At 42.0% G+C, this 26,842-nt stretch overlaps 1 protein-coding gene across 5 annotated transcripts in view; it reads left to right on the plus strand.

Annotated features, from left to right (window-relative positions):
• The window catches only part of MYO6 (myosin VI), a 262,279-nt gene that overhangs the window by 125,286 nt on the left and 110,151 nt on the right, over window positions 1–26,842 (plus strand). For all 5 annotated transcript variants that reach the window (XM_040428669.1, XM_040428670.1, XM_040428671.1 and 2 more), the window contains exons 13-14: window positions 10,826–10,983; window positions 19,214–19,305. In XM_040428669.1, coding sequence (XP_040284603.1) covers window positions 10,826–10,983; window positions 19,214–19,305 — 250 coding nt within the window. The remainder of the gene's footprint in view (window positions 1–10,825; window positions 10,984–19,213; window positions 19,306–26,842) is intronic.

A 26,842-nucleotide genomic window follows, 5' to 3' on the forward strand; every position in this document is an offset into this window, starting at 1 on the left:
GTGCCAATGTTGATTAACAATAGTCCTCAGGCGTTGGGTCCATGGGTGGTATTTAACCACTAAAGGGATCCTTGTCTCCTTTTTATTTTTAGCCACCTGTGTAATATCAGCCTTATCTCGCTGTGCCTTCAATAACTCCAGGGGGTAGCCTCTCTCTCCAAACTTATGAGTCATGTCATCTAATCTTTTTTTGACATGTGTCTGTGTTACTAACAATACGTTTGAAACGTATTGAAGGCACAGCGAGATAAGGCTGATATTACACAGGTGGCTAAAAATAAAAAGGAGACAAGGATCCCTTTAGTGGTTAAATACAACCCATGGACCCAACGCCTAGACAAGGTACGTTTCCCTGTCTCAACTGTGTGAATTGCTCTAGTGTCATTAAGGGTCCATGTTTTTCTCATCCACATTCAGGTGAAAGGATTTCGATAAGGGGTACATTTACATGTGATAGCAGATTTGTGATTTACATTCTTAAGTGTCCATGCAGATTATTATATGCGGGGGAAACCTCAATGAGAATGAAGGACAGACTGAGTAAGCACAAATCTACTATCAGAAAAGGTAATTTATTGCTTCCAATACCCCTTCATTTTCACAAAAAAAAGCATAATATTGCACAACTACGGTATCAAATTATTGAGGGTGTTTCGTTACCCCGTCGAGGAGGTGACAGAAATAAATTGTTACTAAAGAGAGAGGCCTACTGGATCCATCATTTACAAACGATGGAGCCCAGGGGCCTCAATCGTGAATACAATGCGTCTTGCTTCCTTTGATGTATCCTGCTTGTTTATAGTTTATAAATGTACTTTCCTTTTTTCCTAGCGGAATTGATTACCAAATGAATTGGATAACATCCTACTATATACTTTTCATTATACGGCCATTATCGTCAATGATGGGGAGGAGTTTTGCTGATGTCGGTTCCTCTGTATTTCATTTGCCTATTTAAAGATTGCATGTGAGATGTTTGTATATAGTCTGAAGAAAGCACACTGGTGCTGAAACGCGTCACTATGAAAAAATATGTGACCAATAAACCGAATTCCTGATTGAAATTCTGCGAAGTGCCGGTCTTTTTGCTATATTGTTTCATCGGGCGCCAATCCATTGACACGTGCACCGCAACTTCAAATAGGTAGTGCCGACCTGTTATCTATTGAAACTAATATATGTGACATGACAGTTAACCGAAGTTGCTGCGGAAAGCATCTATTTTAATGCAGCTATAGAAAACACCACAAAGTTGAATATAAACCACATGTAAATTGTGCCTGTGACTTTGTGACGTTTGTGGATGTATTACATTAACTACATGAGGCCCACACCGTACGGGGCTTATTTAGTAGAAATGGCATGTAATTGCATACAGTATTACATTGAGACTGACCTCAATGTATCATGTTCCCCATATACTTCACTCTCCAGAACATCCCAATTTAGATGGATTGGGGTTCCTTTTCGAAATGAGCTCGTTAGTAGTCCCAAATTTATGCATGTAGAAGCAATATTGCTTCAGTATATCCCTGGGGAGCATCATACAGCTTGTATATTAAGTATGTTGCACAAAAATGTATCTGTATATTCACGGAACAAATGTATTATTAAAGAAATGCATGAAATGTTCTGAAAGAAAGTAAACAGATCGATCACTAACTTAATGAGCATCCAAATAGAAATAATTGTTAAAGAAAAATATTTCATTCTGTGTGACAAGAAACAAATCATAAAGAAACAGGATCTATTAATCTCAATAATTCACAGAACTCCATGACCCAGAGCTGTGCCATTTGTTATAGATGTCGGAATATGGGGATATTCATATCCAGAATGAATTCGCATAAAACTTAGTTTCAATACTGTAAGGTGCGAGTGCTCCGTACAGTATTAGAATGTATTGGCTCCGATGAGCTGAAGTTACTACTTTGTGAAGTCTCGCGAGACTTCGCATAATAACTTCAGAAATAGATTTCTACTGTAAAACACCATTTCCTAAACTCTGGTTTGGGAAATGTTTTTTTACAGTATATATCAATTTCTGAAGTATTATGCGAAGTCTCGCGAGACTTCGCGAATTAAAACTTTGGCTCATCTGAGCCAATACATTCTAATACTGTACGGAGCGCTCACTCCGTACAGTATTGAAACAAAGTTTTATGCAAATCGACTTCAGATGTTTCATCCTAAGTCTATTTTCTCATCCCTAGTATTAACCTCTTCCGCACTGTCATACATGTACTACGGAAGTGCAAGGTTTAAAAATGGTGCCTGCTTGCCATAGCTGCTAGGTTTCTGCTGTTTCAAACAGCAGAGAGCCAAGGTTAATGTCTGCGATTGGTGATCATGCCAATTGCAGACTTTTAACCCTTCAGATGCTGTGGTCAATTGTGACCATGGCATCTGAGGCTGCTTTTCCCCGTGCTGAGATTGGGGAAACCGTTCATTCGATGTAATAGCCTTGGTCTCTCTGAAGAAACCCAGCCTATTACAGCTGTAGGTTTACAAACAGATTTCTCATCTTTTCATATTTGTGGATATTTTCATGGATTGTCTGTATCGGATATCTTGAACAGCAGTCTAGACCTGCACCAAATTTATCACAGTGGCTCACGCTGGATTATAAATTTTGTCTAACGTTATGCCAACTATTGGTTGGCTTCATTTAGAATTTTAAGCCAGGATTATGGAGCAGTTTGGCTCAACATCCCTTCTTAGGCCACACCCCCTTTTCTGTGAAGCCATACCTCTTTTTTGTTAAAGGGGTTATCCAGTAAATGATAATGATGACCTATCCTCAGGATAGGTCCTCTATCAGATCGGTGCAGATCCGAATAAAAGCACCTCCGCTGATCAGCTGTTTCAGGGAGCCACCATGCTCCCCGTAGCTCAGGGGAGAGCAGCTTTCTAAGTACAACACTGTACATAGCACAGCAGCTGTGCTTGGTATTGCAACTCAGCCCCATTTAGTTCTATGGGGCTGAGCTGCAACTAGACCATGTGACCGATGTACGATGATGTCATATGGCCTAGGAATAGGCTGTGGTGCTCATCGAGCACCTGACCTCTTCTAACAGCTGATCGGCGGGTGTGCCGGGTAGCGGACCCCGACCAATCTGATGGTGATGACTTATCCTGAGGATAGGTCATCAATATCTATTCCCAGATAGCACCTTTAAACCTCATCCCTTTTTCAGACTAGGCGCAGAAACTTTCTCTAAACCAAGATGTGCCAAATTGTGCAAATTTTTTGGTGCTGCTTAACACAATTAAAAATATACTAAAAGTAAAAGATTTTAAAAGATTGATAGTTTGACAATTTGTAGCGGCTGCAGATTTTTTTTCATCCCACTATCTGCTCGGTCCACAGATTATTCCTCTATCCTTATGTATGGAAGGTATTATAAGAATACATTGGCATCTAATGGACAATTTTTCTTGAATACTTACCTTTAAAATTGGCAGCCGCTGGTCACTGAGGTCCTCTCCCACATCCTATTTTCACAAGTATGTAATTCGGACAGGCTCTCTTTACTTGAAATCACCCAGAGAGGATATATCCTTAGATGAGTAGTTAATATTTCAAAACTACATTCAGATAGATAAAACCAGCGCAAGAACATAACTAGAAACAAATGGCTTGAGTGGATATAAATGGCTTGAGTGCATATAACAGCTCATCCCCTTGTCACTTTGGAAATGGTGCTCTGTTAGACTGGCTCACCCTGTCTAGTATAACCGCTATCTGGATGGAGCGAGGACAGGCGCTCTGCATTTGCAACCATCCAAGGAGGATATATATCTTTTATCTAGAGATTGATTGTAACACAATTACATTAACAATTAGCATAAAATCCGTTCAGAGACATAATAAAAAAAACGTAAAAGTAGATCAGCTGAAAGCATAAAATGAAAAAATAAATAAAACAAAATATATCACATTCAGCAGCAATATTACGCTATAGGTTGTATGAGCGATGGGTGCATTGGACACTTACTGAACAGCAGAGAATAGTGCAGTAGCCGTCTGATACGTATATCGTTAGTATCTATTGCGCATAAAGCCACGATGAAGTCCCCTAGTGCATATCACATTTGCATATTATTATAATAGAATGCAGGTAATAGCTTTGCTTCTTTCAAGTTCCTCCCACAAGTGGTGTGCGGGGATTTTATTTGGTGAATGGATAACCCGCGCTACTTGTGCTTAATAATTCTGTTAGTTTGTTCAGTGCAGCAGAATGGTAAAGCGATACATCAGAATGCTTCTGGTTTTGTATTGTATCCACCTTACACTCAGGCCCCTTTCACACGAGCGAGTTTTCCGTGCGGGTGCAATGAGTGACGTGAATGCATAGCACCCGCACTGAATCCTGACCCATTCATTTCAATGGGTCTGTGTACATGAGCGGTTCTGCGTTGCGTGAAAAACGCAGCATGTTCTATATTTTGCGTCTTTCACACAGCCCTGGCCCTATAGAAGTGAATGGGGCTTCAGTGAAAAAACGCATTGCATTCGGAAGCAGGTGCGGATGCGATGCTTTTTTCACTGATGGTTGCCAGGAGATGTGGTTTGTAAACCTTCAGGTTTTATCACGCGCGTGAAAAAACGCAATAAAGTGGATTGCACTCGCGCTGAAAAAAACTGAACAACTGAACGCAATTGCAGACAAAACTGACTGAACTTGCTTGCAAAATGGTGCGAGTTTCACTGAACGCATCCAGACCTAATCCGTCACGCTTGTGTGAAAGAGCCCTTATAGTTTCATTTGATTGCTTTTTCACTCGCCTATATTGGCGCTGAGTGTTTGTATCAATATAATTCCAACAGTGATCAATATTGATAACTCACTTTTAGTAGTTGGTATCCACATACCGTGGCGTCCCACGTGGTGCTTTGCGGACTCGCCTCTGCCTCCAAATCTATCTATTTAGTGCATGTAATCTTACCTTTCTCGCGGTAGAGGTCTTACGGGCTCTGTGGCTTGTGCGATGCTTGGCGTCCCACGTGTCTCAACACGCCAACCTCAAACTGCCCGGTTCATTTCAAAGATGGAAAGTTACAAGAAGAAAATTTTATTATCTGTGGAGTTCTCCACACCGCTTTCAATTTTTTGATATGAGTTTGCAAAGTCATAAAAAACATATACATACAGGTGAAACTCGAAAAATTAGAATATCGTGCAAAAGTCCATTTATTTCCGTAATGCAAATGAAAAGGAATTGCATTAATGCAGCTTAAAATTTGAATTTTGTGAAAAGGTTCAATATTCTAGGCTCAAAGTGTCACACTCTAGTCAGCAAATTGATCCATACCCCCTGAGCAAAGGGTACCTCAAAATTGTGACTTTGGGGTTTCATAAGCTATAAGCCATAATCATCCAAATTATACCAAATAAAGGCTTGAAATATCTCACTTTGCATGTAATGAGTCTATCTCATATGTTAGTTTCACCTTTTAATTTGCATTACTGAAATAATTGAACTTTGCACGATATTCAAATTTTTCGAGTTTCACCTGTAAACATGAATTAAATGAACATAACAGTTGCATCAACAGACTGGAGTTGATGTCCAGTTTCATATACATATAGAAGACCATTGTATTAGGGATGGTATATTATTATTTTACCATCCAAAATTGCGTATTCTCTTTTTGTATTAAATACCACCTATATTAATGTGATACAACTGAAATTTAATGTGGATAAGTGCAAGATAATGCACCTGGGGCGTAAAAACCCAAGGGCAGAATATAGAATATTTGACACAGTCCTGACCTCAGTATCTGAGGAAAGGGATTTAGGAGTAATTATTTCAGAAGACTTAAAGGTGGGAAGACAATGTAATAGGGCAGCACGAAATGCCAGCAGAATGCTTGGATGTATAGGGAGAGGTATAAGCAGTAGAAAGAGTGAAGTGCTTATGCCGCTGTACAGAACACTGGTGAGACCTCACTTGGAGTATTGTGCGCAGTACTGGAGGCCATATCTCCAGAAGGATATAGATACTCTAGAGAGAGTTCAGAGAAGAGCTACTAAACTAGTACATGGATTGCAGGATAAAACTTACCAGGAAAGGTTAAAGGACCTTAATATGTATAGCTTGGAAGAAAGAAGAGACAGAGGGGATATGATAGAAACTTTTAAATACATAAAGGGAATCAACTCGGTAAAGGAGGAGAGCATATTTAAAAGAAGAAAAACAACCACAAGAGGACACAGTTTTAAATTAGAGGGGCAAAGGTTTAAAAGTAATATAAGGAAGTATTACTTTACTGAGAGCAGGGCCGGCGCTACCATAGAGGCAAGGGGGGCAATTGCCCCCGGGCCCCCGACTCCTTAGGGGCCCCCAGCGCCGGCCCGGCCGCAACTACTAATTGAATAATTCTATAGTGAATTTGTGTGCCTGTGTCTGGAGAGACACCGCGCCGCCGCAGTAATGTAATTAATAAATTAAAACTAACTGGGCTGGTCCGGAGTCTGGACTGGAGTCAAGTGGAGGGGCCCCCCCGCCGGGCGCCGGCGGCCGCTGACTCACCTGACTGTGCCTGCGCTGCGCTGCCGCTGCTTGTCTCTTTAAGAGATTCGAGACTGGAGCAGCGGCATGCACGACACAGGCAGGCACGTCTAGCGTCTGGCTGACGTACGTTGTCACAGGCTCCGCCCCCCCCGCCCTGGATTGAACTTAAGGAGGCATTGAGGCAAGGAGCAAGCAGCAATTAAGCAAGCAAGCGCCATTGGCATTTGGCAGCCAGACAGCCACAGCCCACAGCCCAGTCCCCAGTCTGACTCTGCCAGCAGCGCCAGGGAAGGCCCGCCGCCCACAGACAGAAGGCAGCCAGCCCACAACATTCCCAGTGTTTCCCACTCAATGACTTACTTAGTCCGGCACCATCTCACCCGTCCGGGCCGTCCCAGTGTACTACTAGCCCGCCCTGCGGGCTGCGGCCCTGGTTCTGTTTGTGTTTGGAGTCAGTTGGACTGGAGAAATGTGCTTTTTGGGGGGCGGGGGGGGGGGGGGGGGCGGTTACTGGTACTAACAGTAACTGCCCCCCCCCCCCCCCCCATGCACATTTCTCCAGTCCAACTGTCCAAACAGAACCAGGGCGGGCTAGTATACTGGCACTGGGACGGGTGAGATGGTGCCTGGGATGGATCCGACCCAGTTTAATCAACCAACCTACCAGTAATTGGCCCCCTCACACCCCCCAAATGCACATTTCTCCAGTCCAACTGTCCAAACAGAACCAGGGCGGGCTAGTACACTGGCACGGGTGAGATGGTGCCTGGGATGGATCCGATCCAGTTTAATCAACCAACCTACCAGTAACTGGTTGGTTGATTAAACTGGATCGGGGTCCATCCCAGGCACCATCTCACCTGTGCCAGTGTACTAGCCCGCCCTGGTTCTGTTTGGACAGTTGGACTGGAGAAATGTGCATTTGGGGGGGAAGAGGGGGCCAGTTACTGGTAGGTTGGTTGATTAAACTGAATCGGATCCATCCAAGGCACCATCTCACCCGTCCCAGTGCCAGTGTACTAGCCCGCATTTGTTTACAATACGGGACGTTAAAGTCAGAAAGTGTCATGTGGGGGGGGCCCTTATTGTTTTCCGCCCCAGGGCCCCATTTCACCTAGAACCGGCCCTGACTGAGAGAGTAGTGGATGCATGGAATAGCCTTCCTGCAGAAGTGGTAGCTGCAAATACAGTGAAGGGGTTTAAGCGTGCATGGGATAGGCATATGGCTATCCTTCATATAAGATAGGGCCAGGGGCTATTCATAGTATTCAGATATATTGGGCAGACTAGATGGGCCAAATGGTTCTTATCTGCCGACACATTCTATGTTTCTATACAGTCGCTATTTTATAGTTACTTCATTTTTTTATTAGTTTTTTTAATACACTTTCGCTTGGGGGCCTCAACACTGAATTGGAATTGTTCGGCTTTTTGAAGAACCAAGGGTGGGTGCCGTTCGCTGACGGAAAATCGGAGTTAGGCTGTGTTACCAGCACTCCGATCTCCCCTTGGCGAAAGGCCCCCATCCCATCCGTCCATCCGTCACACTTCTCAAAGCCCAGTAGGAAGAGTAATCTAGAAAATAAAATTTTGTAACAAGAACTCTACTGAAAACATGACCTACAAAAAAGTATAATCTTCAAAGAAAGAAAAATAATTAAAAAACATAAATTATAAAATAATGAAATAACTATGTATTAGCGACTGTATCACAGCAATATAGGTGGTATTTACCGGTAATACAAAAAGAGAATAAGCAATTTCGGATGGTAAAATAATAATATACCATCCTTAATACTTCTATATGTATATGAAACTGGACATCAACTCCAGTCTGTTGATGCAACTGTTATGTTAATTAAATTAAATTCATGTTTATATGTTTTTATGTTTTTTATGACTTTGCAAACTCATATCAAAAAATAATTAGGAATGGTCATAACTGATGACAAAAGGCAACTGTATAAAAAAAAACGCATGAGTATGCAAAGAAAGCATTGAAAACATACAGCAATCGCAGTGCGTTTTTTGAGGGTGATACAATAACATGTTAATAAATAAGAAGAAAAACGAAATATCTGAGTAGGTAGAAGCAAATACACATAAGATCCACTTTGAAAACTTGAAGAAACAAAGTTGGTAAAAAATTAGAAAAACAAAGAATCCAGTTCGGGTCTTTATGATCACTAAAAAGATGGATATAAAAGTAGGTAGGCTGTTCAAGTGTATGCAGCCACTGAGGAAGGAGTTAGTTTAAACTCCGAAACGCGTCTGTCGTGAAGAAGCATACATATAGGATCTGGGACCCACTTACTAAACACCTATGGAAATTGAAAGCGGTGTGGAGAACTCCACAGATACTATAATTTTCTTCTTGTGACTTTCCATCTTTGAAATGAACCCGGCAGTTCGAGGTTGGCATGTTGAGACACGTGGGACGCCAAGCATCGCACAAGCCACAGAGCCCGTAAGACCTCTACCGCGAGAAAGGTAAGATTACCTGCACTAAATAAATAGATTTGGAGGCCAAGGCGAGTCCGCAAAGCACCACGTGGGACGCCACGGTCTGTGGATACCAACTACTAAAAGTGAGTTATCAATATTGATCACTGTTGGAATTATATTGATACAAACACTCAGCGCCAATATAGGCGAGTGAAAAAGCAATCAAATGAAACTATAAGGGCTCTTTCACACAAGCGTGACGGATTAGGTCCGGATGCGTTCAGTGAAACTCGCACCATTTTGCAAACAAGTTCAGTCAGTTTTGTCTGCAATTGCGTTTAGTTGTTCAGTTTTTTCCGCACGAGTGCAATCTGTTTTGATGCGTTTTTCACATGCGTGATAAAACCTGAAGGTTTACAAACCACATCTCTTAGCAACCATCAGTGAAAAAAGCATCGCATCCGCACCTGCTTCCAGATGCAATGCGTTTTTTCACTGGAGCCCCATTCACTTCTATGGGGCCAGGGCTGCGTAAAAGGCGCAGAATATAGAACATGCTGCGTTTTTCACGCAACGCAGAACTGATCCGTGAAAAAAAACGCTCATGTACACAGACCCATTGAAATGAATGGGTCAGGATTCAGTGTGGGTGCTATGCATTCACGTCACTCATTGCACCCGCACGGAAAACTCGCTCGTGTGAAAGGGGCCTGAGTGTAAGGTGGATACAATACAAAACCAGAAGCATTCTGATGTATCGCTTTACCATTCTGCTGCACTGAACAAACTAACAGAATTATTAAGCACGAGTAGCGCGGGTTATCCATTCACCAAATAAAATCCCCGCACACCACTTGTGGGAGGAACTTGAAAGAAGCAAAGCTATTACCTGCATTCTATTATAATAATATGCAAATGTGATGATATGCACTAGGGGACTTCATCGTGGCTGTATACGCAATAGATACTAACGATATACGTATCAGACGGCTACTGCACTATTCTCTGCTGTTCAGTAAGTGTCCAATGCACCTATCGCTCATACAACCTATAGCGTAATATTGCTGCTGAATGTGATATATTTTGTTTTATTTATTTTTTCATTTTATGCTTTCAGCTGATCTACTTTTACGTTTTTTTTATTATGTCTCTGAACGGATTTTATGCTAATTGTTAATGTAATTGTGTTACAATCAATCTCTAGATAAAAGATATATATCCTCCTTGGATGGTTGCAAATGCAGAGCGCCTGTCCTCGCTCCATCCAGATAGCGGTTATACTAGACAGGGTGAGCCAGTCTAACAGAGCACCATTTCCAAAGTGACAAGGGGATGAGCTGTTATATGCACTCAAGCCATTCGTTTCTAGTTATGTTCTTGCGCTGGTTTTATCTATTGTGAATGTAGTTGTGAAATATTAACTGCTCATCTAAGGATATATCCTCTCTGGGTGGTTTCAAGTGAAGAGAGCCTGTCCGAGTTACATACAATAAATGAATTGCTTTGACGGGGTGAGTCACATTGACAAGAGCACCATATCCAGAGCCACAAGAGGGTGAGCGGTTAGATTTTTCTTTTTTAAGTAATTTCCCCTAAGTGTCTCTGCAATGTGCAGTAACTGTTGTGATTACGTCAGGATATTGGGGATTAAAAGTCCCTTTAATTGTTAATAGACCAGGCAGGAATATGCTATATTTTCCCAGAAAGTCAAAGAGCTTATATCTCCAGTTCTCTCAGTAAATCCCGGATAAATATAGCGCTTCTTCTGTATAGGCCAATTTTTTTTAAACCAAATGATGATTTATGATGACCATTTGTAAGGAAATTCCAAGTGAAACTTTTCTTTACGTTTTAGGGTGCCACTAAAAGTGGAGCAGGCAAACAATGCCCGAGATGCCCTGGCAAAGGCAGTGTACAGCCGGCTCTTCGACCATGTGGTTAACAGAGTGAACCAGTGCTTCCCATTTGAGAGGTCCTCCTACTTTATTGGCGTTTTGGACATTGCTGGCTTTGGTAAGTGACCATGTGTTCTGTAATCTATTTTTGTATGAATTGCATTATTAAAGGGCTGTCCAGTATCATGATATTGATGACCTATCCTAAGGATAGATTATCAGTATCAGATCGGTGTGTGCTCCAAGTAAGGCTACTTTCAGACTAGCGTTTTTATTTTCTGGTATTGAAATCCATCATCTGGTCTCAATACCAGAAAAAAACACTACCGTTCTGTCCCCATTCATTGTCAATGGGGGACCAAACGTAAATGAACAGAACGGAATGCTCCAAAATGCATTCCGTTCCGTTTGGTTGCAATCCCATATCGGAAAGCAAACCGCAGCATGCTGCGTTTTTTTTTTCTGTCCTGGGATGCAGAGCAAGACAGCATGACCCACAATCCAAGTCCATGGGGACGGATCCGTTTTCTCTTAAAACAATCTGACACAATAGAAAATGGATCCGTCCCCCATTGACTTTCAATGGAGTTCATGACGGATCCGTCTCGGCCATGTTAAAGATAATACAACCGGATCCGTTCATAACGGATGCAGATGGTTGTATTATCATTAACGGAAGCGTTTTTGCTGAACCTTGCTGGATCCAGCAAAAACGCTAGTGTGAAAGTAACCTAAAACTGAAGTGCACATGCAACAAGTCAGCCAGGTTCATAGGTACAAGTCTGCCCTTTAAATTCCTTGCTGATCATCTTGAATGTGTTATTTCCAGCAGGAAGAGACAATACTGTTTTGAATGAACACTGTTCACGGCTGTGTGACTGCAGAAGGGTGTCCACTTCTGAGGAGTATATCTTAGGCTGTGATTGGGCCAATCTAAGCCTTAAAGAGGACCTTTCACTAGAATTTTAAACTAACTATACAGACATGTAGAGCGGCGCCCAGGGATCCCCCTGCACTTACTGTTATACCTGGGCGCCGCGCCGTTCGCCCGGTATAGCCTCCGGTATCTTCATAGTTAGGCTCCACCCAGGGGAACCTGCCGGTGTCTTTCTCCCAGGCTGTAGCGCTGGCCAATCGCAGCACTCAGCTCATAGCCTGAGTGGCTTTTTTTGAGCTCTGCTATTGGCCAGCACTACAGCCTGGGAGAAAGAGACGCCGGCAGGTTCCACTGGGTGGAGCCTAACATGTGAAGATACCGGAGGCTATACCGGGCGAACGGAGCGGCGCCCAGGGATAATAGTAAGTGCAGGGAGATCCTGGGCGCCACTTTAGTTTTGATTTTTTATTCTAGTGAAAGGTCCTCTTTAAGATCGCAGCACTACCCACAATACATGGCAAATTACATCCCTTAATAGGTTCCAGTGAGAACTGCAAGAAAGACTGCATCTTTCGTTGTAATGCGCTAAATCGGTGTGTCATTCCACCTGGAAGTCTCAGCGGCTTCAGACAGTGGAGGAGCGCAGCTCCTGGCAGGATGGAAAGTTAAAGGGTTTCTGTCACCAGATTTAACCCTATTAAGCTAGCTGGCATTAAGCTTAGCGATGTGCTAATGTCAGCTAAACCTAACTAGCCTATTCCTACTTTTATCTATGCCCCCGTTAGGCCAGAAATCTAACTTGTATAATATGCTAATTAGCCTTTAGGAGCGGGGGAGGGGGGTGGGGGGGGGCATTGTTTCTGCTCCTAGAGGCTCCGTTCTCCCACCAAGTCCTGATTGACAGGGCCAGGCAACGCTCGCATCTGTCTGCCAGCCCCGTGCTCTGGTGAAATCTCACGCCGTTCAGTATTCGGCACAGGCGCGGTGAGGAAGCTGGCAGCCTGCGAGCGTCTTTCCCTCACCGCGCCTGCGCCGAATACTGAACAGCGTGAGATTTCACCAGAGCACAGTGCTGGCAGACAGATGCGAGCGTTGCCTGGCCCTGTCAATCAGGACTTGGTGGGAGAACGGAGCCTATAAGAGCAGGAACAACGCCCCCATGCTACTAGAGGCTAATTAACATATGATAAAAGTTAGATTTCTGGCGTTACGGGGCATAGATAAAAGTAGGAATAGGCTAGTTAGGTTTAGCTGACATTAGCACATCGCTAATGTCCGCTAGCTTAATAGGGTTAAATCTGGTGACAGAATCCCTTTTAAGTATTCTCCCCCCTCCTGCACAATGCCCGCTTCCTTCTGCAGAGGCTTCGCTGCCGCTAATGATTGTACAGGGTGGGCCATTTATATGGATACACCTTAATAAAATGGGAATGGTTGGTGATATTAACTTCCTGTTTGTGGCACATTAGTATATGTGAGGGGGGAAACTTTTCAAGATGGGTGGTGACCATGGCGGCCATTTTGAAGTCGGCCATTTTGAATCCAACTTTTGTTTTTTCAATAGGAAAAGGGTCATGTGACACATCAAACTTATTGAGAATTTCACAAGAAAAACAATGGTGTGCTTGGTTTTAATGTAACTTTATTTTTTCATGAGTCATTTACAAGTTTCTGCCCTCTTACAAAATGTGTTCAATGTGCTGCCCATTGTGTTGGATTGTCAGTGCAACCCTCTTCTCCCACTCTTCACACACTGATAGCAACACCACAGGAGAAATGCTAGCACAGGCTTCCAGTATCCGTAATTTCAGGTGCTGCACATCTCGTATCATCTGAAGGCAATCGTCTATGCTGTGAAGATACGAGATGTGCAGCACCTGAAACTACGGATACTGGAAGCCTGTGCTAGCATTTCTCCTGCGGTGTTGCTATCAGTGTGTGAAGAGTGGGAGAAGAGGGTTGCACTGACAATCCAACACAATGGGCAGCACATTGAACACATTTTATAAGTGGTCAGAAACTTGTAAATAACTCATGAAAGAATAAAGTTACGTTAAAACCAAGCACACCATTGTTTTTCTTGTGACAATTCCAATAAGTTTCACGTGTCACATGACCCTCTTCCTATTGAAAAAACAAAAGTTGGATTCAAAGTAGCCGCCATGGTCACCACCCATCTTGAAAAGTTTCCCCCCTCACATATACTAATGTGCCACAAACAGGAAGTTAATATCACCAACCATTCCCATTTTATTAAGGTGTATCCATATAAATGGCCCACCCTGTATACATATAGGCCACAGCACGTTATCAAAATCATTAATTCGTAGCGAAGGTAGTAGCCTGGTTGGTTCCCTGCAGCAAATGCCAAATGCCTGTCTATGGGTTAAAGCGCGAAAACCAGGGAACCGCCAGGACAACTCCCTTAGGTTTAGCCCTAAGTCAGACTGGTTAGTTGGCCACGCCGACTGTCTGTAACATCTTTAATCATAGTATTTACAGTATCTCATAAAAATGAGTACACCCCTCACTTTTTTGTAAATATTTTATTATATCTTTTCATGGGAGAACACTAAAGATTTGATACAATGTAAAGTAGTCAGTGTACAGCTTGTATAACAGTATATAAATTTGGTGTGTCCTCAGAATAACTCAACACACAGCTATTAATTAGAGATGAGCGAATTTCATATTTTGAAATTCATTCACGCTTCGTGAATTGCGTTATGGAGTCCGTTACCACGGACCATAAAGCAATTCTATATGTAATTTTTTTTATTTTAAAGGTATTTCGAAGATTTATACTGTGGAGTTGCATCACTCCAAATGAATAAATGTAAACATTTCTTTACATATTTGAAAAATAATATACATATATCCATATCAAGAAAATAAAGTCGTTGATACATGAAAAGATAAAATATGACAAACATGGAAAGGAAGGAGGGAGGGAGGGAGGGGGGAAAGGAAAGAACAGATAAAGGGAAAAATACAGGTTACCAGTCAAGATAACATTTTAGTGAAACTTTTAGAAAATGGTCTATGTACAGTCCTCTTGGTATGTTAATTCAACTCTAATAGATAATCAATTAAACACAGTCACCTAACATCAAATTAGTTTTTTCTGGTGTCAGATATGCAGTCCATTTTTCCCAAGTGTCCTCAAATCTTTGCCTGTTATGGGCTAAAGTCCACCTCATTTTTTCAAAGCTCTGTATTTTCTTGACCTCTAGAAACCATTCCTTTAGCGTTGGGGGTTCTTTCTGCAGCCACTTCCTTGGTATTAATATCTTGGCCGCATTGAGGAAAAGCATACATAACTCTGACTTAATAACAGCATGACACACATCAAACCAATTAAACAGAAACAGAGTTGAAGAGAATTCCAGTGGAAACCTGTAAAGCTCTAGTGAGCTCCATGCCCAAGAGAGTTAAAGCAGTGCTGGAAAATAATGGTGGCCACACAAAATATTGGCACTTTGGGCATTTCCACTTAGGGGTGTACTCACTTTTGCTACCAGCGGTTTAGACATTAATAGTAGAGATGAGCGAATTTCATATTTTGAAATTCATTCACGCTTTGTTTACTGGTAAAAGGTGAATTGCGTTATGGATTCTGTTACCATGGACCATAACGCAATTCTATGACGTTATGCAAGAGAGACCTTCCCTGCATAACGGAAACGGAACGGATCAGTTTTTCAGCCCATAGACTTCTATTATGATGGAATGAATAACGGAATGCCTCTAAAGGCATTCCATTATAGAATTGCTTTATGTTTAACTTATTTAACTTTAACATAAAGTGTCGTCGTATGGTCTGAGCACTGACAGGGTGACTCCCCACCCCTTTAACCTCTGCAGCAATGATGGCATCACTTGTACATCTATTTTAAAAATAAAGCCTCTGGATCTGACGCTGAGCATGTGCACTCAACTTCTTTGGTCAACCATGGCAAGGCTTGTTCTGAGTGCAACCTGTCTTGTTAAACAGCTGTATGGTCATGACCACCGTGCTGCAGCTCGTTTTCAGGGTGTTGGAAATCTTCTTATAGCCTAGGCCATCTTTATGTGGAGCAGCAATTCTTTTTTTCAGATCCTCAGAGTTCTTTGCCTTGAGTTGCCATGTTGAACTTTTAGTGACCAGTATGAGAGTGTGAGAGCGATAACACCAAATTTAACACATCTGCTCCACATTCACACCTGAGACGTTGTAACACATAGAAACATAGAATGTGTCGGCAGATAAGAACCATTTGGCCCATCTAATCTGCCCAATATACTAAATACTATGGATAGCCCCTGGCCCTATCTTATATGAAGGATGGCCTTATGCCTATCCCATGCATGCTTAAACTCCTTCACTGCATTTGCAGCTACCACTTCTGCAGGAAGGCTATTCCATGCATCCACTACTCTCTCAGTAAAGTAAAGTAAACTTGTAACGAGTCACATGACACCCGGAAGGGAAAATGGCTAATTGGGCACAATTTGGCACAATTTGGCCATTTTCACTTAGGGGTGTACTCACTTTTGTTGCCAGTGTTTTAGACTTTAAAGGGGTTGTCTCACTTCGGTGAGTGGGATTTATCATGTAGATAAAGTTAATACAAGCCACTTACTAATGTATTGTGGTTGTCCATATTGCTCCCTTTGATGGCTGGATTCATTTTTTTATCACATTATACACTGCTTGTTTCCGTAGTTACAACCACCCTGCAATCCATCAGCGGTGGCTGTGCTTGAACACTATAGGAAAAAGTGTCCGCCTCTCTGGTGGCTGGGACCATAGGAGCACAGATAGGCTAGTGTTTTTTCCTATATTGTTCAAGCACGACCACCACTGATGGATTGCAGGGTGGTCTTTAACCATGGAAACGAGCAGTGTATAATGTGATGAATCCAGCCAACAAAGGAAGCAATATGGACAATAACAATACATTAGTAAGTGACTTGTATTTACTTTCTCTACATGATAAATGCCACTTACTGAAGTGAGACAACCCCTTTAATGGCTGTGTGTTGAGTTATTTTGAGGGCACACCAAATGTACACTGTTTATACAAGCTGTACACTGACTACATTACATTGTATCAAAGGGTCATATCTTCAGTGTTGTCCCATGAAAAGATATAATACAATATTTACAAAAATGTGAGGGGGTGTACTCCCTTTTGTGAGATACTGTATATTTAGTATTATTTGCTAGTTTTGAAAGAAGTCTAGTAACCACCCTCGGTTAAACACCCTTTCAGACCAATGACTTTCATCAGGAAGGCTTTTGATTTCTCCACCAGTGTTGCTCAGATGGCTTCCCTGGAGTGGAGCTCACTCAGCAGTCCATGCTTTATTTCCCCATGTGCATTCTCTTCCAGCTCTCATTCCTGTTCAAATATTATGTTGCTGTTTTCCCATTCATGTCATGGTTTCTGTTGCATTTTTCAGTATCTTTATTTATAGTTTCAATTTCATGTAGTGCCACCAGAATTGTATTTGCCTCTATTACCCTGTTTAACAAATCATCCTTTTATCATGAGAATTTCACGTCTAGTGTTTTTTGATTTAATTTTCAAAACTGATTTTTAAATACGGAACGTTACTTTACAGAACATTGTTGCAGCTTTTAATATTTTGAGGGAAAATTACTATTTTGGGTATACTTAGTAACAGACATATTTTAACAGATTTATATTTTTTTTTTTTGTCACGCAACCCATACCATTGAGGTATTAGAAAATAAAAGATGTAGAATATTGTACGCAGTACTTTTTATAATGACTTTGAGACGTTTGGTGACATCATCAAATCCTTTAATAACGTACATTAAATTACTGGGGTTTAAGGAAAACGATACACAGTGTATAAGTTTTATTTGGAGTATTCCTTCAATGTTCAACCAACTGTTCGTTGCCCTTATTGATGCTACTTTCAAATATTGAGCTCAATGCATCAAAGCTGTATGTGCAGCACGTGAGGGGATCATTAACTGGGTTCAGCAGTATTGACGTACCCTGCCATGGAGTCCAGTTGCCGGCTGTGTGACACCTGATGTGTACATTTGTATTCATAGAATCATAGAATCATAGAATGTGTCGGCAGATAAGAACCATTTGGCCCATCTAGTCTGCCCAATATACTGAATACTATGGATAGCCCCCGGCCCTATCTTATATGAAGGATGGCCTTATGCCTATCCCATGCATGCTTAAACCCCTTCACTGTATTTGCAGCTACCACTTCTGCAGGAAGGCTATTCCATGCATCCACTACTCTCTCAGTAAAGTAATACTTCCTTATATTACTTTTAAACCTTTGCCCCTCTAATTTAAAACTGTGTCCTCTTGTGGTAGTTTTTCTTCTTTTAAATATGCTCTCTTCCTTTACCGAGTTGATTCCCTTTATGTATTTAAAAGTTTCTATCATATCCCCTCTGTCTCTTCTTTCTTCCAAGCTATACATTACATTACAGTTCCTTTAACCTTTCCTGGTAAGTTTTATCCTGCAATCCATGTACTAGTTTAGTAGCTCTTCTCTGAACTCTCTCTAGAGTATCTATATCCTTCTGGAGATATGGCCTCCAGTACTGCGCACAATACTCCAAGTGAGGTCTCACCAGTGTTCTGTACAGCGGCATAAGCACTTCACTCTTTCTACTGCTTATACCTCTCCCTATACATCCAAGCATTCTGCTGGCATTTCGTGCTGCTCTATTACATTGTCTTCCCACCTTTAAGTCTTCTGAAATAATTACTCCTAAATCCCTTTCCTCAGATACTGAGGTCAGGACTGTGTCAAATATTCTATATTCTGCCCTTGGGTTTTTACGCCCCAGGTGCATTATCTTGCACTTATCCACATTAAATTTCAGTTTCCAGAGTTCTGACCATTCTTCTAGTTTTCCTAAATCCTTTTCCATTTGGCGTTTCCCTCCAGGAACATCAACCCTGTTACATATCTTTGTGTTAATTATATTCATTAGTGGCACAGTGGCCAACAGCCTCCCCCCGATTTACTATTCATTGGTGGCCAGCAGCAGCTTCACAGCCCCTCCCCTTAATCCTTTATTGGTGGCAGTGGTGGCCCCGTCAGTGAGGAGGGAGCCATGTTCTCTGAAAGATACTAAGCCACGCAGTAGCCTACTATCGGAAAATAGTAAATCTCGGTATCGTATCAATCCCGGTGCAAAAGAATTGTCTGGGAATGGAAAGTTTGATACCCAGTTCAACCCTAGAATATGACGGAATGTGGTGCAACGTTTTTTTTTATTTATTTTTTCTGGATACTAAATATTAATGAGATTACACAAACCCAATTCCCATACATCTGACTACTGTGGTGTTTATGTTGCATAAATTAAAAGTGAAATGCAAACATGGAACTAACGTAGTGATATCATCGGTTATTTGACTCGTTTTTTTTCTTATAATGGAAAAAAATTATAAAACTAATGGTCGCTGTTCCCTGTTTTCAGAATACTTTGAACACAACAGTTTTGAACAGTTTTGCATCAACTACTGTAATGAGAAGCTGCAGCAGTTCTTTAATGAAAGAATCCTAAAAGAGGTAAGTGAATATTGCTTGAAATGTTATCTGTCAAACTGAAAAACAGGAAGCTTTGTGTCAGATTCTTCGCATAAATAAATTTTTAGGATTTGGGACAGCTGTCTTCTCTAGCGATAGATACTTTAGTATTTGATTATTAGCATATTAAATTCATCAATGTTGGCCTAGCTGATTGATGGAGATAGTTTATTAGAAGTATGACAGCTTTTTTAAATCGCATTAGTACATTTTTATTACCACATTTTTCAGACTATAAGACACACCCAAGTGTAGACAACAGAAAATAAGAAAAATATTTCAGGCTAATTAAGACTTCCTGCTTGGTCTAAGTTAGTGGAGATTTAAGGGGTTGGCTATTTTCTGGTTATTGTTGACCAATGTGTATATAAGATGATTATATGACACTTACTAATGTAGTCTTTGTTGAAATTCTGCACCATTTTCCATATTTCATAAGGTATTCTCCCTTGTTTACAAAGTCTTTTGTGCTGTCCACACAGAGGTCCTGTCCGTAAGATGGCCACTGATGAAGAGCCATGTGACCAGGCGAATCGCCTCTATGTGATGTCTCCTCCATTTAAATACTCTGCACCTGTCATCTGCACTTGTTCTGTTTGGAGTTTTGTGGAGGTGTGGTGTATTTGAATGGATGAGGCATCACATGGAGTTGGTTTGCCTCGTCACATGACCGTCCATCAGTGACCATCTTAAGGACAGGACCTCTGTGTGGACAGCATAAAAAACTCTGTATGCAAGAGTATACCTTATGAAATATAGAAAATGGTGCAGAATTTCAACAAAGGCTATATTAGTAAGTCTCATATAATCATCTCACAATAACCAGAAAATGGCCAGCTGGTGGTCTAGAGTAGAAGAAGGTAGATCTAGTGATTTAATTACCTCCCAAGTCTCCAACAGGAAGCTGAATGCAATATGGTCATCAGGTTCTGCTTCGCTTCTTGCCCTGCACCGATTTAACATATCAATGCCTCCATAGGCAGCAAGAAGACTGTGTGACCATGGATGAGCCATACTCCCCTTTTAATGATTGACCAGAACACTTATGAGGGAACCTGTCAGGGTGTCTGGAGCCACCAGGCCCACCATAACAACCGATTATAGCGCAGAAATACGTTTTCTTGCTAAAGAAAAAAATTATAATTGTGTCTGTAGTCTGAAAAGTAATAGACAATTTGTGTCTGTGAAAATTGATCCCTGAAAAGTTTCTGTTCACTGCATTTTTCCTGCAACATGACCCATGTCTCCATCACTCCCAGCATAGACAAGAATAGGAATCGCACAATAAACATCTCTTGTAGCCCAAGGCTAAAGAACTACCATACATTTGAACACCACAAATTTGAAGCACATGATTTATACTCCTTTATAAAACATTTTTCATTTGTTATAAATGCCCTTGAGCATTTTGTGAAACACCTGATACTGTAGTGAAGACGCTTCCTGTTACTTATAAGGATAGGCCTACAGTGTCTGCATAACATGGTGCTAGTATATTTCTCTATCGCCTTATGACTAAATTATGCAAATGTTTCCAGAGGATTGGCATTTGCCTAACTTTCCAATTTTAAACAGAAGTCAGCAGAAAGGTGGCTTCTATTATTGCTGACCCAGAGCCCTCTAGATCTCTATTTTGAACCCTGATTACCTAAGTATCTGATTCTCACAGCGTTAATTACCGCCAAGAGCTCATTATGTACCCGGCTAGCGGCAGAGAAGAGGGCTTAGGCGACCTCCTCAGCATCAACCCACAAGAAATTTCCCTGTAAGGTCTATGGTAGGGCTGAAACAATTACTCGATTGAAGTAATTAGACACAAAAAAATTCCTCAATGCAAATTTTGGGCTATTACTCACCGCTCCGTGGGACATGGAGGGGCTGATCTGATGGCACTGGGGGACATGGAGGGGCTGATCTGATGGCACTGGGGGAGTGGGGGACATGGCAATGGGTGGCATGGAGGGGCTGATGGCACTGGAGGAGTCTGATGAGTTTTTATAAAGGAAAACAGTCTATTAATTAATTTTTTCTTATTAGATTACTCGATTAATCGATAGAATACTCGATTACTGAAATAATCGTTTACTGCAGCCCTAGTCTATGGCCAATCCGGCGCTGGTTCTTTTCAATCTTAAGGAACTCCACTCCTGATTCGTTGATTAATGTAGAGCTGTTCATTCAAGGGTCGTGATTACCCAGGAGTGAGCTCAGGACAGATTCATGGGCAGAACAGGATTGATCACTGTGCTCCCAGAAGGATAAATGCTCTGCACATACATCAAAGTTCAGGCATACCATACAAGCGGCAGATTTCATGCAGCCCGTGAATGATATCTGTATCATCCACATCAGTTAAAGGGCACCTGTCAGCTCTGAAACACCCCACAAACTAGACTAAGCGGTGTATAGTATAAGTGGTGTAGAGTCCGGTGTTGTAGTATTTATCTTCATACTTGCATTCTGACGCTGTGCTCCCACAAACCAGCAGTAACCAGTGCACTGAGAGGACTCCTGAGCTCACACACATAATGGAGAGGACTCAGAGAGGAGTCCTCTCAGTGCACTGGTTACTGCTGGTTTGTGGGAGCACAGCGTCAGAATGCAAGTGACTATGAGGATAAAAACGACCTAACCGGACTCAGCGCCACTTATACTATACACCGCTTAGTCTAGTTTGTGGGGTGTTTCGGAGCCGACAGGTTCCCTTTAACAGATCGGAGGTAGACTTGTGTACAATGACTAATACACTTAGATGGTTTGATATCCCCAGAGTTATTTTGCATATGGTACAGGAACTTTTCACAATATGTTTGATAAGGTATGGGCTGCTACAATTGACTAATGGGTAGAGCTTTAGAAATTATGGCGAGTGTGGTTCGGAAATGGGATACCTAGGGGCTGTCTCAGCAAATGGCATTTATAATGAAGACAAAGTTAACACAAGGCACAACATGTGATTTTCCATATTGCGTCCTTTGCTGGCTTGATTTTTTTCCCCATCATATTATATACTGCTCATATCAAGGGGTTATGGCCACCCTGCGGTCCAGCAGTGGTGGTCGTGTTTGCACACTATAGGGAAAAAAAAGCACTAGCCTCTCTGGTGGCCGGGACCTTGGGAGTGCGCATAAGCAGGCATGTGGAGGAGCTCCAATCCTGTTCACCTTGTATCTGTGCAGTAGCGGTGGCAATAACCCCTGGAAACGAGCAATATATAATGCAATGGAAAAATGCAATATGGACAATCACAATACATTAGTAAGTGTCTACATGGTAAATGCCATTTGCCATAGTGAAACAACCCCTTTAATGCGATTTATGAAGGCTATACGTTTTTTCTACGTATAAGACTGTGGAATACTTTAGTTAGCAATAGAAGCCTTGAGATTAGGATTTCCCACAGCTGTCAGTTTACAGAGCCTGTATCTTGCCATATTGCAGCAGATTCACTCCTTCCTCCATTTAGACCAGGCATGCTCAACCTGCAGCCCTCCAGCTGTTGCAAAACTACAACTCCCAGCATGCCCGAACAGCCTACAGCTATCAGCCTACAGCAGGGCATGGTGGGAGTTGTAGTTTTACAACAGCTGGAGGGCCGCAGGTTGAGCTTGCCTGCTTTAGAGTATTCCGATTGCTCTAAATGGGTAAGAGGTGAACCTACACTTTCACATTGGGATTCAAGTCAAATTCTAAAGTATTGGGATCATTTTGGCATTGCTCAGCGTTTATTATCATTTTATTTAAATTTTCTCAGAAGGGGATTGCAGCATAAAGACTATGGACACATTTCTCATGTAAACACTTATGTTAGTGGTTACCTTGAGTATTTATTATCATTTTATTTAAATTTTCTCAGAAGGGGATTGCAGCATAAAGACTATGGACACATTTCTCATGTAAACACTTATGTTAGTGGTTACCTTGAGTATTCAAAGTTACATTAAGGCCTCATGCACATGACCGCGTGCCGACCATGGCCGTATTGCAGCCCGCAATGTGGGAGATGCGGTGTGGAACGTAGGCACGGATTTGAAGCACTATGGAGTGCTTCCATGGGTTTTCGGTCTGTGCCTCCGTAGTGCTAGCTGAGCTAAATGTAATGATCCGTTTTATTTAGTGATCTGTAACTTCATTCTTGAGAAAAAGTACTTTTATTCCCTATGGAAATGGGCAGTGAAGACGGGCCCAAGCCGCTCTGTGCACCCTTGCTCCTCTTCCTTTCTCTGCCAGCCTCTCCCTCTCCTTCCTGACTGGCAGGGCCAGGTTCCTGCATAGTGCTCACATTGGCCTTTCAATCAGTGGTGACCCTCATAAACTCCTCTTGGTCTGTTTCTTCAATTTTCCAAAACTCTCAGGGCGACTTAAAGAGGACCTTTACCGATTCTTACCCTATGAACTAAGTATACAGACATGTGGAGCGGCGCCCGGGGATCTCTCTGCACTTACTATTATCCCCGGGCGCCGCTCCGTTCTCCTGCTATGCCCTCCGGTATCTCCGTTCCCTAAGTTATGGTAGGTGGAGTCTGCCCTAGCGCTGGCCAATCGCATTGCAGAGCTCACAGCCTGGGAGAAAATAACCTCCCAGGCTGTGAGCTCTGCGCTGCGATTGGCCAGCGCTAGGGCAGACTCCGCCTACCATAACTTAGGGACTGGTATCTCCGCCTACTATAACTTAGTGAGCGGAGATACCGGAGGGCATAGCAGGAGAATGGAGCGGCGCCCGGGGATAATAGTAAGTGCAGTGAGATCCCCGGGCGCCGCTCCACATGTCTGTATAGTTAGTTCATAGGGTAAGAATCGGTGAAAGGTCCTCTTTAAGTGCCTAAAACGTATTTCAGTTTTGTGGCACAATTTGCACGAGAAGTCAGGTGTATCTTAGTTACTAAATCCCCCTCTTCTGTTTGTTTTGGCCCACTCCTGTGCTTGTTCCTTCTTGCTTCTCGTCACTTGTTCACCCCCTTCCTTTTTATGGACCTTCTTTTTCCTGCTCGCTCTTTGATATACTCTTCATTAGCGTTCCTGATTTCCTCTTGCTCGTGCTCGCCTCTCTCCATCATTGAGTTGCCGTCTTTTCCTCCCACACACTCCCCTAGCATCTCACCCTCTTCTGCCTCCTGCCAATCATCACTCACAATGGAGCATGGTTATTATGCATAAGGCAGAAGTATTATTACTCTGTGGGTTACTCAGCACTTTGTAAGTTTCACATCCTGGACAGTGTTGTACTAGAACCTGACGGTTTGAGAATTGGAGGAACAGAATCTCTGCTGTCATGACTGTCTATCAAAAAGCTGTCTTCAAGGCGTTGTATAACTTGGGGAATGGACTTCGATTTTGATACCTTGCTGTAAACATCCTCGGTGAGGCACTGACACATTATACAGTTGCCTTAACTGATAAATCAGACAAATGTCATGTTAGGCTTTCATGAATTCATTCACTTAGTCACTGCTGATGGATATAAATGCCGGTGTGGTAGGAGTCTGATGCTGAAGCTTCTGCTCTCTAGTGAATATGACAGCCTTGCTGATGACTGAAGTATAAATTAAATATGAATTCAGAATTCTGCCCGTATTTTAACTGCATTTACTTATTCTTCATGCTGCAGAGCCCAACTCCACTGCAGTAACTTAATGTAATTAGTGATTATAGCATTACTTTGACAGTTCACGTTGCCTAGCAACCGCTGAACTTCCTGGACTGGGTGACTACTATTTTAGCATATCTGAAGCAATCATGCAAAAATTACATCTACTGTACAGTACTGTGCAACACAGTTCTGTGACTGAAAGGGAGTCCCGAGGGAGATACGTAGAGAATGGATTTGGGCTTTAAACCTTAGGGTTAATTCAGTCGAGTGTTCATGTTTGCTCTACTAGTGTAGAATGGACAACATCTGGGCTGAACACTGACCCATTATATAGAAGGAATCCAGCACTCCAGCAATTTGATGCAAAAGTGAAAAACCTGTTTTTATTCCCACAGTTAAAGAAACAGACATAATATATAGGAAATGGCGGACGTTTTGGTCATCACGGACCTTAATCATCTTTGCCGCAAGGAGAACACATGAGTACGAAGTAAAAACAAAGAAGGGGGTAGGGGAGAAGGGAAAACAAAGCAATGAGAGTCATAGGGCAAACTAAACCCAAGTAGACAGAAAGAGGGAAGCGCTACATATATGAGTGAGTGTGTATATATATATATTTATATATATATATATTATACAAATATAGAGATGCTGACGGGAGCTAGCAGGTGGGGCTAACTAAAGTAATATCATACAAGTATGGAGGAAACATAGGGAAAAGCATGAATAAGAACAGATCATAAACTGACCCATTATAGTCAAGGAATGAGCCATGGGTGCGTGAGGAGAAAATCGCAGCGCGCACCACTTCAATCCAATTTTCCTGGAAGACTTCCCTATTTTAGTGGAGAGGTAAGCAAAAATAAAAAAAATGCGGCTGTCATAAATAGAAAAAAAAAAACTATTTCTTTCTAGAGCTTCCTCATTTGAATGAGCCTCAAAACGGTTATGCCATGATTGATGTAAAAAAAATTAAAATCAGACATCATATATTAGTGCCTTTCTACCAAAGCTAGAGCTGGCCCTATACCACACATGGGTCCAGAGATTTCCACATTCATGGCTCGACCGAAAATAAGGAAAAGAACAAACAGTAGGTGGCGCTATACAGATATTTTATTGAATAACTCAGTAGCTAATAGCTATGCTAAATTTTTAATTACAAGCAATTTCAAAAGTATTCAGATCCAGGTGCTGATTTGAAAAATGTAGACTATGTTTTGAGACGCAACCCCTTTAAGAGAAAAGTTCCTATTAACCCATATTGTATTTTGGCAAAAGTTATATAGAGCTTTGACTGTTTTCTCCATAAATCACGCCATATCTATCCATGGGATTTGTCTCCTTCCTGTTCAAGTAAATGGGGCTGAACTATAATATCAGATGCATCCTGTGGGCAGACATGGCAGGGTTACTGGAGGAAAAAAAAAAAACATTTTTCTGTTTATGAACTTTTTAGAAGCACTCTAAAGAAAATATTTATTCTCTGACCTGTCCTCACCTGTGACTGTATTTGTGAGTTATAACCTGCCTTCTGATCCTCAGCTGTGTCATCTGACTGACACAGGACAGGCAGTCAGTGACTTCTCTAGTCATTCCTATGAGACTAAGAGCAAGGCTCCCATAGGAATATAGAGAGAAACTGACTTTATGTCCACACATAAGATACTGTTTTATTTGGAAAGTCAGAGTGTTGATCACATGATACAGCTGAGGATCAGAAAGGAGGTTATAAGACAATTACCTTCACTACAGTTTACATCATGGTGGCCTATACACTGGTCATCCCCCCCAGTAATAACAATCAGAGCTCACCCCTCAAACACCAATCACATCCATATCTCAATCCCCCACACAGAGTAATTTCATTCTGCCTCACCATCCATTCCCCCAAAGTAGTCAGAAGCTTGCTCTACATCGTCCCTCCAT

Source organism: Bufo bufo, chromosome 4 (assembly GCF_905171765.1).
Source record: "Bufo bufo chromosome 4, aBufBuf1.1, whole genome shotgun sequence".
In the NCBI taxonomy this organism is placed as follows: domain Eukaryota; kingdom Metazoa; phylum Chordata; class Amphibia; order Anura; family Bufonidae; genus Bufo; species Bufo bufo.